The sequence below is a fragment of the Phocoena sinus genome, chromosome 3, assembly GCF_008692025.1.
Source record: "Phocoena sinus isolate mPhoSin1 chromosome 3, mPhoSin1.pri, whole genome shotgun sequence".
Taxonomy (NCBI): Eukaryota; Metazoa; Chordata; class Mammalia; order Artiodactyla; family Phocoenidae; genus Phocoena; species Phocoena sinus.
The window spans coordinates 12,295,563-12,310,825 of record NC_045765.1 but is presented as its reverse complement, the minus strand read 5'-3'; the positions used below and the strand labels follow the sequence as shown (position 1 = coordinate 12,310,825).

The following is a 15,263-nucleotide window of genomic DNA, read 5'->3' as shown; positions in this document are numbered from 1 at the left end:
CTGGATGGATGGAGAGAGTGTCCACGTGGGCAGAGCAAATTCTGCCTTGGGGATCTGCCTATGGGTCTCATTCTTGCTAAACTCTGAAGAGCTGGATAGTGGGTCTGTCTTTTCATCATTGTGTTCCCAGTGCCTAGCATGTGGCTGGCACACAGCAGGTGTTCAATAAATGTTTGTCAAATAAATTGTTTGTATTCTTGATCAAGCTGTACCTGAAGCTGAACCTTGCACCTCTTTTCAATACACTGAGCAAATACATTGTGATTAAGCCAGTCTGACTAGGGTGTCTGTCCTTTGAGCCTGCAAAGCATGCCACTATTCTGGGACCTCTTCCCTAAGAAGCCTCCCACCCCAATTCCCTGCCCCCACCCCTGGCCTCACCTTGAGTTTAGATAGCTGACCCAGCTCCTTGGCTGCATTGAAGATCATCTGGGTTCCCTGTAGGTAACAACAGACATAACCCCGGTGAGGGTGGGGGGGTCCTTCTGCCCACTGCCCAAGCCGCCACTGACACCCCGGCCCTGGACGCCATCTTGGTTCTTGTCCAAAGGCTCTGGGCAGGGCAATGGTTGTGTCCTGGGGACAGAGGTCTGGAGCCCCCCAGGAAGTGCTGAGAAGGAGACGGTGACCTTGTCTCCAGAAATCTCAGTCCCGTGGGGTGCTACCCATCCTGCCATCTCCACCATGACCCCAGGTTTGTGGGACAGAGAAGAAAACAGAGAGCAGGCTGTGACGGTGTTTGCGGGTATGGGTGGGGCTTGCCAGCCCCAAGTCATGGAGCCTTGAGCAAACTATGGGATGGGCTCTGTGTAGTGAAAACCACTACCCACCATGGGCCCATTCCCTCTGTAGAAGAATTTCCCCAGTAATCTGGGGGGGCCTGTTAATCTGACCTTTTAAAGGAAGAATCCTCCCCCTTAACACACACCTCAGTACCCCGCCCCCAAAACAGACATCAGCAATATGACGTCCTGGTTATGGCTCCGATGAACCGGGTGGGCATGGGTTCAAATCCCAGCTCTGCTATGTGGCCCTGGGCAAGTCATTTAACCTCTCTCACCCCCCAGTTTTCCCATCTTGATGGGGGAAATCATATCCCAGCTTAGCTGGGACTAATCGTGTCTTTGTTCAGTGTTCACGATTCTTATCACTTTGTTTTGAGGTCACGGGCAGTGTTAGGGGAGACGGGGTTGTGGCCTGGAAGCTACATGTCCTGCCTCCTCCATTACTATGTTGGGTGACCTGAGGCATGTCTTTGGCCCTTTCTTGGCCTCAGTTTCCTCCCCTGGCTAATAGGGGCACCTACACTAGCTTAGGGGATAACAGCTGTGGGGGGAGCTGAGTATCAGTGAAGTTATGAGTCCTGAATTACTGGGTCCTGGGGTGGTCTGGGGGTCCCAGGCAGGACTAGACAGGGAGGAGGGCCATTTACAGCTGGGATGTTTGGAATCACATTGAGGTTTTTCCAAGCTGGCCAGTGGGATCTGGTCACCCTGCCACTACTGGTATTATTATTAGCATCCTGGCAGTCGCTACTCTTCTTATTCCTTGTCTGTGATTCCCCAAGGCTGTCACAAGGCACAGTTACTCGGGAGCCCAGCCTGGACCTTGGTTTCCCCTGCAGCACCCTCCTCCCCACCTGCCACCCTTCCCGCGCCACCCCTCACGAGCAAGCCAGACAGACAAAGGAAGAAGAGACCAACAGACAGGGTCACGGTACACCCCCGGATGGCACGGATCACAGAGGTGGAAGAAGGTAGGGGGTGGGTGGTGGGTAGGTAGGGGGTGGGGTGGGAGCCAGACAGACAGGGAGAGGCTGGTCTTACATCTGAGTGGCTTGGCAATTTCACCCTGCCCTGTGGAGAGAATCAGGCGAAGGTCAGAGTTCGGGTGGCTGCTGAGAGGATACTCAGTGGGACTTCCCTGCCCCCTCAAAGCACAGCCCACGAGCTCCCTCCCAGGTTCTGGGTCTAACGCTGGAACCCCTCCCCAGCTAGGCACCTTCCCTTGTCCTCTGGTGGGGACCTGGGGCCAGACTCTGGAATGTCAGGAGGCTAGAATCAGCCCATCACCTGGGGACAGGTGTCCAATCCCACAGTCAGCCTGCCCCAAGATGGGGTGCCTTGGCGAGGGGAAAGAAGAGAAGGCTCAGAGTCTCTCCTCCGCCAACTCCCAAGACCCTACCCCAGCAGGCCTGACTCTAAAAGAAGCGTACTAACAGGTATCACCGGTTCACTCAACACACAGACACACACCCAGGCACATCCATGGGTGTGCAGAAAGTTTATGCACACACAAACCCCCGATCAACATACGAAGACACACACATGTGCAGAATTCACAAGCTAAAACACACACGTGTACTACTAAAGACTTGCACACGTGTACACAATTACACACATAAACCCACGCACTCTCCACCCCCCCAGGGATGTACATACACGTATATGGTGCCTGACATACTGCACGTGTTCCCCAAAGGGCTGGATGAATGAGTTGGGGAGCCCTACAACCCATGTTCATGAGGCGGAGACCCCACTTGTGCGCACACAGGCATGATAGCTCCCGTATGACGGCACAGCAAGGGCAACTGTTCACATGTTGCCCCAGCTCCTATCTCCTTATAACGAACACCCATTGGAATAAAAAAAACAAAACAAAACATGCCTCAGTCCAGGGCAGTTGTCCAGCGTCTGGGCCCTTCTTGAAGCCACAGAATTTCAGCTGAGCCCAGGGCTGGGATGAGCCCTTTGGGTATCGTCGTGAGAGGGCAGGAGCTGTTTGCGCACAAACACGCGCACACACGCTAAGCCACGTCCCTGGGGAATCACTTTGTCGCTGACTTCTGGTTTTGTGGGACTTCGTTAGGACACCCTCCTCCTACCCATGACCCCCAGCTGGCCTTTCTGCCCATGCAAATGGACACACACATACACACACACACACCCAGACACCAGAGCTTGGGACCTCAGTGCAGACGAGGCCCTCATTACCTTTTCTAATCCCTTGCCATGTTTTCTCAAGAGGTTGCCCTGCAGAGACAATGTCACAAGGTGATCAACCTAGCAAGCTGTGTGGGACGGGAATCCAGAGTAATAACACATACTCATGGGGACAGGAAGTAAAGGGCATCTGCACTGCACAGAGGGCTGGTAACAGGGTTGCCGGGGGGATTGTGTGTGTGCCTTAATGACTGACTCTTAAAAAGGGTAAGAGAGTCAGATAGGAAAGAGAAAGAGCCAGAGAGAGAGAGAGAGAGAGAGAGAGAGAAGTTGCTGCCAAAATATAATCCATTTACATTTACTGTATACATGAGGCTCTTGGTTCTTGAGTCAACAGGAAAGCAAATAGTCTCCATATTCAGACAGACCTGAATTTGAATCCTGATTCTGGCATATATTTACTATGTGGCTTTGAGCAAGTGACTCTCTGGGCCTCAGCTTTCCTCATCTGTAAAATGGGAATAATAACATCCATCCTACTCAAAGGGTTGTCATGAAGGTGAGCTGAAACAACAGCTATGAGGTCTGGAATACAGGGAATCCTCAATAAATGTGAATTCCCTTAGCTCTCTACCCACAAATGCATTGTCTGTAGTTGGGTACGCTGCCACCATGTAGTTACAGCCAAAGACCCACACTGCAGCCCCAAGAAGTGAGATGAGCACTAGCGAACTTTTGACAAGGTGAAATCTTGTAACAGCCTTGTCTTGCCTACAAAAGAGGACTCTAAAGTGGTTTTAACTGATCTCTGCCCTCCTATGTGTCTACATACTACCACCACCACCAATAACATTAGCTCTAATTTAGTGAGCACTGCCTCAGTCTGTCACTGAGTCGAGCACTTTAACGCCTCATCCTATTTGGTTCTCACAACACTCAGAGAGCTGCTACAATTAACCTCTTTTTCCAGACAAGGAAATGGAGGTTGGGAGGTGAAGTGACTTCCCAAGGTCACAGAGAGAATGGCTGGGCTGAGATTTGATGCCAAGTCTGCCTGACACCAAGGAGTCACAACATCGTCCCCGACCTGGGTGCCTGGGTGTGTGTCTGGGATTCTTGTGTGTTAGTATGTGTGGTGGAAGTGGGGTGAGCAGGGCTGGTGGTGGGGTCTGTACTGATCAGCTATACAGACCGGGGTGGTGAGGACCTGTATTTTGGGTGGCTACTAACAGTTCACAGCTGAAAAGAGAGGTCAGAGGAGCTCCATTGACTTTGAACTTCCTTCTGGTTTCGGGGACCCAGATATCCTGGTGGTGTCTGAGCATGGGAGTAAGGGCGAATTCTAACTAAAAGATGTGGGCAGATGTGAAGGTGCTGGGCCGAGGTTTTGGGAGGAGGGAGGCCCCTCCTTCGTACTTATAATTGGGGGTGGGCGTGGCCTCCCTCCCTCCCGGCCCTGCCCCTCCCCATGCTCCGCCCCAGACAGACACAGGCACATCTAGGCGGGAGGTGGGACAGTGGATGGGGGGCCAGTGGGTGAGGAGGGGGCGTTGGGTGGGGGGGTGCAGCCACGCGGTGGGCCGAGTCCAGACACAGAGCGGATGGACAGACAGACGGACAGAAGGGCCTCTACTTACGATCATCTGTCAGCCGTGATGGGGGTAGGGCGGTGGGGGAGGGGGGAATAAGTCACCATGAGTCTCCAGGGAGGCCAGGGAAGGGGCGGAGAAGGCACCGAGGGACGGACCCCGGACCCAGTGCCCCAGCCCAGCCCAGCAGCCCAGAGGAGACAGGCAGGCAGCAGGAGGTCCGGAGCCTCCCCCACCATCATTGCCTCTAGGCGGACCCCCTCCCCCGCCCCTCCCCCAAGCCTCCCTCATCCACCCAGGAATGTCCTCCCATTATGTGTTGTGCCATCAACCGCATGCCATCACTGTCCTCAGGCCACTGACACCTCCCCGCTGGAACCCACGCCCAGCCACAACCCCTCTGAAGATGTCGCCCCCACCCCCCCCGACCCCCACCCCACCCCCCGCCCACCCGCCAACCCTGCAGATCACCATCTCTGGGCTGTTCCCAGAAGAGTCCAAGAGGCACGGTCCTGGTCTCTGGATGACCACTGACCTCTGCTTGACCTCTACGAACTTGGATGCTCTCTGTAACCTCTGGTTGACCTCCTGGAGCTCTCTGTTCTATTGGTCTCTGATCTTTGAAATCTGGGTATCTCCTCTCCTTGTCTCTTGATTGACCTCCAAAGCCCCCTGATGAACCCACTGGCCCCTATAACCTCTGTAACCCACGGATGGCCTTGATCCCCAAGCTGACCTCTCTGTTTTCTGGGTGATCTCTGACCTTTGAATAATCTCGTGACCCACATGTGACCCCTGTGTCCCCTAGACATCTCTTTACTTGACCTTTAAATGACCTCTTTGATGACTTTTGACCCATGTGTGACCTCTCTGATTTTTGAATGGCCCCACTGACCTCCAGTGGCTTCTATACCCTCAGATGGCCCTTGTGCCTGGATGACCTCTAAGCCCCCAATGCCTTTGATGCCAAGCTCTCTGGGCTCCCAAAGAGGAGGAAGCCCAGGTGTCCCCTCTGGCCCCCTGTGGGCCTCACCGTCTGGTCAGTGAGGGGTGGCAGGACGATGGTCTTCTCCATGGTGTTCATGACCAGCTTCCATAACTCCTTCAGCACCCGCTTCAGCACCGTCTTCTCACAGATTTTGGCAAAGAGAGTCAGGCTGTGGGCAAGGGACAGGCCTGAGAGAGCGCCCAGATGGACCTAACCTGAGAAGCCCCTTCCCCTCAATACATGGGCAAGGTGGGAAGGCATTCCATGGGCACGCAAGAGGGCGCACAGCCTGTACAGGGACCCCTGGGTGGTCTGATGGGGCTATGGGGAGAAGACGCATGGGGAGAAGAGTGAAAGGTGGTTGGACAGGTGAGCAGGGGCTAGACTTGGAAGGGGCCTCAAAGTCTAGGAGGAAGGCCTGGGCCTTAGCATGAGGGCAGTGGGGAGAGTGTTTAAGAGAGAAGAGACACAGCCAGACTCTCCTGTTTGAAAGAACATAGTAGGAGACGATCTGGAATAGGAAGCTTGGAGACCAGGGACTATGAGGGGGCTGAGGCCACGCTCAGAAGGGAGAGGGAGGGAATGAGAGGGTAAACAACAAAGAGTTCATGACTGATTGTATGGGATTGAGAGAGGGCAATCCACCATGATCCTTCCGACAACTGACCCACCCATCCACCAAACCATCCTTCCGGCAACCTTCTTTAATTCTTCCTCCATCACTTTTCCCTACCTTCCTTCTTTCCTTTCTTCCATCCTCGCACCCAGACATCCATCCACCCATCCTCCAAATAGTTATTCATCCATCCAAATATTTACCCAACTCTCCATCCATCCATTCATCTATCCAACCATCCTTTTACCCATATACCCTCCATCTAGGTTTCTAAGCATTTATCTTTTAATCTACACATCCATCTGCCCACCCATCCCTCATGTCATTTACCATCCATTCACCCATACAAATACTTACCCACCAATCCTTCCAGTCATTAATCCACCCATTTTCCCATCCCTTCATGCCTCCACTCACCCACCCGTCCAAACCATTCAACCACCACCCAGCAAACATGCCCTGAGTGTCCTCTCCAGGCCAGCCCCCAGGTTTCTGAGGCCCGACCCCGGAGCCCTCCCTGGTGGACTCAGTCCACCTGGCCTGGCTCACTTGCTGTCCAGCAGGTCCATGATGGGTTGCAGTACATTGTCGGCATCCTGGGCCACACTGCTGCAGGCACTGGCTGGCACATTGCCTGTGCCTTTCACCTGGCTAAGGATGTCGCCCATTTGCTTGACACAATCTTCAATGTGTGGCTGGAAGCTGGGAACACAGAGAGGAGGAGCTCAGATCAGACTCTCCTGGCCTCTGGAAGAAAGGCAGGATGAGGCTGATCTGTGGATCTCTTATCACCAGCATCGGGGAGCCATGGCATATAACAGCCAGGGCGGGATTTAATAGCAGAAATGGACATCAGACTAAGATATTTACCTGCGTTGTTTATTTCATCACACGGTCCTACTCAGGCACTATTGTTATCATCATCTCCACTTTACAGATGGGTAAACTAAGATTCAGAGAGGTTAAGCAACTCACCCAAGGCCACACAGCTAGTAAGCAGTGAAGCCTGCATTGAATTCAACTTCATCTAACTCCTAGCCTGAGATCTTCGCCACTACATCTGCTGAGTCTCCAGATGCCGCAGGCTCAGAGGTCTGAGAGCTGTCCCCTCCCTTCTGCTCCCAGCCCTGGAGATGCCCCCACCTGGTAGCAAACACCCGGCTGAGCTCATCTAAGACGTTGTTGAGTTTCACCTGTAGCTCCTTCAAGATGTCACTGGCCTCAGCATCCAGCTGAGGAGGGAGAAGGGACATCAGGTCAGGTTTATAGGGCATCCACACGGATGGGGCATTTTCCCATCCAACCCAGGGAAAGGGATCCAATCCAGGGAAAGGGATACCAAGGGGCTGGAGAGGAAACTGAGGTCCAGACAGTTAAGCCGCTTGTTTGGGTTTGACGGAGTAGCTGAAGTGGAATTCATCAGGTACAAGCTCTGGGGCCTGCAGGGACGCGGGGATGATGATGGCCGCACGGGGGCCCTGCCTCACCTCCTTTCCTCCCATGGCTTCGAACATCTTCTCTAGCTGAACTCGCAGCTGCTGAGTGTTATTCATGAGGATGCAGGGCTGGGGATGGGACAGAACGGAGTCAGTGCTCAGGACCTCGCCCCAGAGCCTCCCCTCCCCCACGCGGCCAGGGACCTCAGATGGTTCCAGGTCTGGGTCTGGAGGAAGCTGGGGTCCCATAGGGTCATCTGAGAATGGAAGACAGCATTTGGGATCAGATTTCTGGGAGTGTTGGGTGGGGGTGTCTCTGGGGACCAACAGGGGGAAGGAGGACTCCCCCAGGGTGGGCTGAACCTGGTGGGTCCAGGAGAGGGGCTGGACCTCTGGGAGTAGCAGGAAGGGGAGTTCTTGTCACATAGCAGTATTCTCCTACATGGGCTCAAAACTTTGTAGGCTCAAAGTTTTGAGCTTATACCCCGAAGCATACACACTGAAGGCTTCATTCACAACAACCAGACAATGGCATGAAGGCACATCCCCTCGCCTCCAGATACCGCCAAGACTCACATAGTCCGACACAAAGACACACACAGTTGGACACACATGCAGACACAGGTATCAGAGCCCAGGGAAGGATGGACCTCTGGGGGTATGGAATGGGGTTAGGAGGAAACAGGACAGGGATCCCTGCAGGTCACCACTTTCTCCTTCTCCTTCGAGCAGTAGGAGGCGAAGTCCTTGGAGATGATGTCCGCATACTGGAGGAGCACATTACTGATGGTCTGGGGGGGACACAGAGGGTGGGTGAGACAAGGGGCTGGGCTTGGATGGGCCCATCAAGAGCCACTAGTGAGATCAGGGATGAACCCAAACTCCTACTAGCACCTAAGATGGACCACTGGGGCTGGGTGAATTCTCCATCCAGGATGACCATCATGGCCAACGGGAGACACCACTAGCTGAAGATGATTATTTTACATAGACCCAGCTCTTTTTTAAGCTGGGTTCAAGAGCAACCAACAATCACATTAACCCAGCCCCAAACACAAGCATAACTCAGTCCCAAATGGAATCCCAATTCCTATCTGCAATCCTCAACTTCACCCCAGGTTAAAGTCAACCCATCTGAACCTCAACCCCAGGCCAATGGTCCCAACCTTCAAACTCGCCCCAACACCCACCCACGTTCTCCATAAATCCTAACATTCACTCCAACCTCAATGCCCAATTGAATCTCAGTCCTAATAGTAACCCTAAAACTAACCCCAACCTCAACCCCATCTCTAAGCCTGACCCCAGCTCCAAATTCAACCACAACCCTGACCTCAATCCCAACCTCAAACTCAACCTCAGCCCAAACCCTGATCCCAACTTCAACTCCAATCCCAATGATATCACCAGCCCTATCCTCAACCCAAACCTCAACCTCAAATCCCACCCTCAAACTTCAACCACAATTCCAATCACTATGGCATGACCAACTCCAGCACTGACCTCAACCCCTACCTGAACACCAGTGATAGCACCAACCCCAACCTTGACCCAGGATTGACTCAGTCCCAACCTCAGTATCAACCCTGACTCTGACCTCAATCCTAACCTCAACTCCAACCCCAACTTTGATCCTATTCCATCCCCCACCTGGACCCCATCCCCACTCCCGAACCTTGGCAAAGCGCCTCATGTAGTGCCCCACGATCTGGGGGTCAGGACACTCAAGTTTCTTGATGATCTCAAAGCTCTGATTGAGCTGGGAGAAGACATCCACCACGGAGCAAGAGAACAGGGCATGTTCTGAAGTCTGTTGGAACTGCATTGGGAGGGAGGACAGGAGGGAGGAGAGAGGTCAGAGCCAGACAGTTCCCAGAGCCCAACCCTCTTGCTCTCCACAGAGAGATCCAGAATGCCCTGGGATGATAATGGGATGGACAGTGTGCAAGGTGAACTTAGAGCCAAGACTTAGAGGTGTACACAGCGGGCAGGGGTCGGGCTTGATAAACCATCATTCGTTTGTTGGATGAACAAAAGACCGTCAACACTGTGAACAAGACAAACATGGCTGGCACCTTTCAGAGACTGGCCTCATCCCAAGGGCATTTTTTGCCCCCAGATTGGATCCCAATGGACCCCAGAAGTAGTGAGGTCGCTGTGAGCAGACTGGGACCTTGGTGGTGGATCAGCTTTCTTACCCCATCCTTCTTGTCTCGCTCCAGGGCTCCGTGCAAGAAATCCCGGGACACTTCCTCATTCTCGTCCAGCCACTGGATGACGAAGGGCTCAAACCACCTGGAATGGAGAGACAGGATGCGGCCCTGCCGTCTCCTGTCCCCCTAACCCTCTGCTCAAAATCACGCTATGGCCTGGGTGGCCGCTTCCCAGCTCCCCTCCTGCACGAGGCCTTGGCTGTTTCATCCTTGAAATGAAGGGCGTGACTATTGTCAGAGCAAGGCCCAGACATGTGGAAATCCTGGTTGATAAACTGCCCCTGGGCAAGTGGGTTTATTCTCTGACGTCCTGATACAGCACACAGTAGGTCCTTGGTCAGTGGTGATCATCGTCCCACTCTCCAACAAAGCCCGAGAGTCAGACATCCCGAGTTCGAATCCCGGCTCCGTCACTAATTAGACATCACCTTGGGCAAATCCTTCAGCATTTTATCCTGTTTCCTGATCCACAAAGTGGGAATGACAACACTCCCATCTCGTAGAATTGGTGAAAGGATTAAATGAGAAAAGACAAGTGGGACTGCTCAGCACGGTTCCTGATACATGTGATCATTAACTGTCCATAGTCCAATGACTGAGAATGGAGAACACTGGGTTTGTACCCCACCTGTGCCCCTGATGCCCAGGGAACTCTGAGGAGGTCAACCCTCCCACCCTGGACCTCAGTCTAGCTGTCAGCGCTACAGTTCTGGCTTGGGTTCAGGGCACAGGACTTACGCAGGATACTCAGGTACTCGGTCCTTAAAGGCAGGAAGCTCTGTCACATACTCATTGTAGAGCCATTTGACCTTGAAGTGGAGGTTCATGTAATCAGCACTCTTGCATAGGCGATGCTTATCGTGCTCTGGTGGGAGAAGCAAGGGGGCAGCTTAGCCGGGAGGGTCTGCCACTCTCTGTCTTGGTAGTGCCCACTCTGGCCATCACTGATGTCTGACCTCAGGTATGAGGGTCCAGGGCACTCACAGCCTTAGAAGGGACACTGAGGCACAGCTACCTGCTGTAGCCAGGCTGGGAGATACGGGGGTGGGAGGACTCACCCTCCATTGCATACTTCATATCCTGGGCAAACAGATTCCACATCACTTCAGCGCTGATTTTACCCACGTTCAGTTCCTGGGGAAACCTGGTGAAGGCCATGAAAGTATGAAACCTTGGCAGACATAAGCCAGATGGTACAGGATGCTTTGGCCTTGCCAGCCCCAGAGGGTAGTGCGGGACGGACAAGGGGTCTGGATTCAAGTTCATTCATAGCTACTGACTTGCTGAGTGACTCTGCACTGGGGCCCTGCTTCTCTCTGAGCCTCCACCTACCCATCCCTCCATTCACTCATTAACCCATTCATCCATCTATCTACCTATCCATTCACCCACCCATCTGTCTATTCACCCATCTGTCCATCTCTCCATCCATCCCTGCATTCATTCCTTTATCCACCCACCCATCCTTCCACCGATCTATCCATCCATCCATCCACTTATTCATCCATCCATCCATCCATCCACCTGTCCATCCATCCATCCATCTATTCATCCATACATCTCCCATTCATGCATCCATCATTTGGTCCATCCATCCAAAATCCCTCATCTTAACTCGATATCTAAGTAACCAAGAGACGCTGGCACCCCAGAGACAGGAGCCTTTCTAGCGCTCACCTCAGGGAGCAGTAAAACACAATAGCTCATTCGGCTAACACAGGCGAAAATTCTACAGACGTGTAAAGCCACAAACCAAAACTGTGCACACATTCACACACATTGCACATTAAAGTACATTCCACAACTGTACACAAATAACAATTAAATCCATAAACCACAACTATACACAAAATTATATACACACATGTAAGAGATAGTGTGATGTACACGCAAAACATTTAGTAGAGTATCTAACACAGTAAATACTTGAACAACACGATCTATTGTTATTTACGAACCTACAGACCCATATAAAATTACATACATATGAGCAAGTTACACAAATCAACACATACAAAATACCTGTCTGATTAGACCAATGACTGTGTACACGCACACAGTTTTGTTTGTTTGCCAATTATGCCATATTTCATCCATGCACAACCACACCCACAACTGCCCCCACATACACAACGTTTCATATGTAATTAGATACGATCGCCTTTACACACAAGACACAAAACTGTGACACATTCACGACGACCTCCAGATAACTAACTGCACAGACATAGAACTCACTGGTTGAGGCAGGGAGTGTAGGAATTCTTGTCTTCCTCAATGATGGACACTATGAGAGTGATCAGCTTGGACCAGAAGTCGAGGTTCTTGATGCTGGGGCCCTGCTCCTCTGGGGGAACTTCCCCCTTCTTGGCCTGGAAAGAACAGTGGGGATGTTGGCCACAAAGGATCCAGGGGTGGGGAGCTCAGACATTTCATTATTGAGGGCCAGGAGGTTAGTGAGGAAGGGCCCCATTGACATATGTAAGTTTCAGGTGTGAGGTCTGCGTGAAAAGGAACTAAACTCACATAAACTGGCCCCAACAGAGCTCATGTCCACACAGCTCAACGAAGCTTAATTAGGCCCAACTCATAAAACTGAATGGAACTGAATTTAGTTGAACAAACTCAAGCCCGCTAAACCAAACAGAACTGAAATGAATGCAAATCGGGACCACTTAGCTTAACAGATGGCAGTTTTCAGAGTTAATTCAGTGGAACTGGGCCAATTACACTGAATTAGTGGAATCAAACTTAACTGGATTGAATTAAACTCAAACGAACCCAATTGGATTGAACCTAATCAACTTGTTCAAGATCAAGATCAATCTAAATCAAAATAAGGGAAATAAATCACCTTGAACTCAACCCAACCCAACGTAATCTAATTCAACTCAACCCAAGTCAACCCAATCCAACTCCACCTACTTATCTCAACCTAACATACTCAGGCCACCTCAATCCAGCTTTAGTCAATCAATGGAAATGAAAATAGTTAGACTCAACTGAAATAAGTCCAGTTCAACCAAGCTCAGTTGAACTCAACGGTACCTAATCCAACAACCTAGCTCATCCTAACTGAAGCCAACTCAACCCAGTCAAGAACAATTTCAATTCAAGTAAACCGAATGGAGATGAATACATTTTTACTCAGTTAAAGTCAACTCAGTCCAACTCAGTGATGCTCACTGATTAGCCTAGAGCAATATTAACTTAAGTCAAGCAAACAGAAATAAACAGATCTAAACTGATCATAGTTGAACTAAACCCAGCCCAGTTTAATCTACTTCATCTCAACCCAGTTAAGAGCGATTCGATTTCAACTCAACTGAATGTAAATGAACAGAATGAAATAAAATTGAACTGAGTTCAGCTTATGTGTTATCTCCTATCTGAAGCCCAAGCTGAGGAAGGGGCTCAGCTCCCACAGCCTCTTGCAATTCCTCCATCCAGTGCTAATCACCCCAGATTGTAAATTCCCAATTTATACATTTTTCTTTCCTAATAGAGTATAAGCTCCTGGAAACCTTACTGACAATCCTGGGACATTATATGTGTAAACAACGTGTGGAAAGATCTCAAATAAATTGAGTTCAAGACTGAACTGAAGAAATTCAATTCAACTCAATATTTATTGAACTGGGACTCTATTCTAGGCACATTGTATTATGCCGGACTCAACTAAGTTTAACTAAAACCAAATTTATTGAGCTCCTACTGTGTACCAGGTGCTAAGCACTTAACTGTTTCATGTGAAGCTTGTATCTCATTGAATCTCCTCCTTAATCCTGAGATGTGGGTTTATGACCCCATTTTACAGGGGGAGATACTGAGGCCCAGAATGGTTAAATCGCTTGGGAAGGGGCAGATCTGGGACTTGGACCAGGGTCTGGTTTGGAATCCCCTAGTCCCTTTTGCCTCATCTGGGGTCCTCACCGGGTCAGTCTGGTACTCTCGACTGTAGAGTTCATGACAATTGTTGAAGATGTATTCGTAAGTGGAGTTGAGGCAGGCTTTCACACAGTCCTTCACCACCTGGCTGGCTCGGGGTGGGCTCTGCAGTTCTTGCACCTGGCAAGAGGAAGTGAGATGGATATGGGTGTACACAGTTGGGACAGGAGGTACCCAGGAAGTGACTACAAGTAGAGCTGGTTTTAAGGAAATGTTGTAGCAATGTGAAAGCAGAGGGTCACTGAGAAAGGGCACTGCTTTCCAGGAGAAATGTTACTCATTTAGGAGCTAACAGTCCTGGAGTATACTCCTTGGAGAGCTAATGGAACTGGGTCCCCTTTCCAACCTTCATCCGAAAGAAGGTGATGCTGGTGAGAAGATCCACCGTGGATTTGAGGTCCTGGAGTCTCTCTGGGCTGCTGGCTGGGAAGTTATTCTATGGAAGGGAGAAGAGAGGTGGGGTTATGGAAGAAGGCCAGGGGATGATGGGAGACAGCGTTTTACGGGAGACACAAGAGCCTCCAAGTTTCAGGAGGTGTGTTAGGGGTCACTGAGAACACCTTGAAGTAACTTGGGGTGTCTGCTTGGATGCACCAATCTTTTTGGGCAGGTGCTGCCCACATATGTGTACATGTGTCAGAGGAACACATTCTACATGTTAAGATGGGTCCTCCCATGTGCACGCCTGCTGGCAGCTGTCCCCTCCAGGCACACACATGCATGGGGTGAGCAAATCATCATGCATGCTCTTCTCACCCGATACATGGAGAGGTCAATCCGCAAGGAGTTATGCAGCTGGTCCAAGAGCTTCACAAAGCGTTCTTTCTGAGGAGGCAGAGGAGGAGGAGAAGGTTGGATGAAAGCAGGGACTTGGGGATCAAGTGTAGCAGCTAAAGGTGGCCGCCACATTGGCTAAGTGGTTGCTATACGTTAAGTGTACCCCATCCGTCGTTGAACTGACCCCTCATAACATCCATTCAACAGAGGGGTAAAATGAGGCTCAGAGAGGGGAAGTGACTGGTGCAGTGTCACACAGCAAGTCAGGTCCAGATTGGGGATCTGGAAATCACACGAGGTGTGACCAGCACAGGGTCAAGCTCTCCCTCATCTCCAGGCCCCTGCCCCTGGGACTGACCCCAAAGTTGGAGGCTGCGAAGCGGTCAGAGGCAGACACGTTGGTGGAGGCGGTGGTGTGCGCGTAATAGGCGTTGATGTTGGCAAGCAGGGTGCTCATGACGGCAGGCACCCCAGGACACATGTACTTGGAGGAGAGGCAGGCAAAGTGGCTGGTAGGAGGGAATGGGAAGCACTGGGTCTGGTGTCCAGCCCCCAGAATGCCTCTAAGACAGCCCTCACAACCCCCAAACTGTCCCCTTTTCCTCTTCTTGATTCTGTCCTCTGAGTTTGTCTCCTCTCTGAATTGCCCTATCTCTGCCTCTTATCTCCAGCTCTCATCCTTGTCACTCTGGCCCCCAGCAATGGCACTTGTCTAACCTCCAGGGAAATTACATAACCCCCACCACACTCACTT

General features: G+C 51.4%; 1 protein-coding gene across 1 annotated transcript in view; it reads right to left on the bottom strand.

The window, feature by feature from the left end:
- The window catches only part of UNC13A (unc-13 homolog A), a 63,053-nt gene that overhangs the window by 8,338 nt on the left and 39,452 nt on the right, over positions 1 to 15,263 (bottom strand). The window contains exons 22-39 of the mRNA XM_032627163.1: positions 14,868 to 15,018; positions 14,489 to 14,557; positions 14,079 to 14,168; positions 13,718 to 13,852; positions 12,023 to 12,156; positions 10,843 to 10,928; positions 10,523 to 10,649; positions 9,770 to 9,866; positions 9,247 to 9,390; positions 8,279 to 8,362; positions 7,623 to 7,700; positions 7,279 to 7,367; positions 6,685 to 6,837; positions 5,565 to 5,688; positions 4,580 to 4,585; positions 2,994 to 3,032; positions 1,827 to 1,856; positions 382 to 438 (exon numbers count right to left, since the gene is read on the bottom strand). Coding sequence (XP_032483054.1) covers positions 382 to 438; positions 1,827 to 1,856; positions 2,994 to 3,032; positions 4,580 to 4,585; positions 5,565 to 5,688; positions 6,685 to 6,837; positions 7,279 to 7,367; positions 7,623 to 7,700; positions 8,279 to 8,362; positions 9,247 to 9,390; positions 9,770 to 9,866; positions 10,523 to 10,649; positions 10,843 to 10,928; positions 12,023 to 12,156; positions 13,718 to 13,852; positions 14,079 to 14,168; positions 14,489 to 14,557; positions 14,868 to 15,018 — 1,693 coding nt within the window. The remainder of the gene's footprint in view (positions 1 to 381; positions 439 to 1,826; positions 1,857 to 2,993; positions 3,033 to 4,579; positions 4,586 to 5,564; positions 5,689 to 6,684; positions 6,838 to 7,278; positions 7,368 to 7,622; positions 7,701 to 8,278; positions 8,363 to 9,246; positions 9,391 to 9,769; positions 9,867 to 10,522; positions 10,650 to 10,842; positions 10,929 to 12,022; positions 12,157 to 13,717; positions 13,853 to 14,078; positions 14,169 to 14,488; positions 14,558 to 14,867; positions 15,019 to 15,263) is intronic.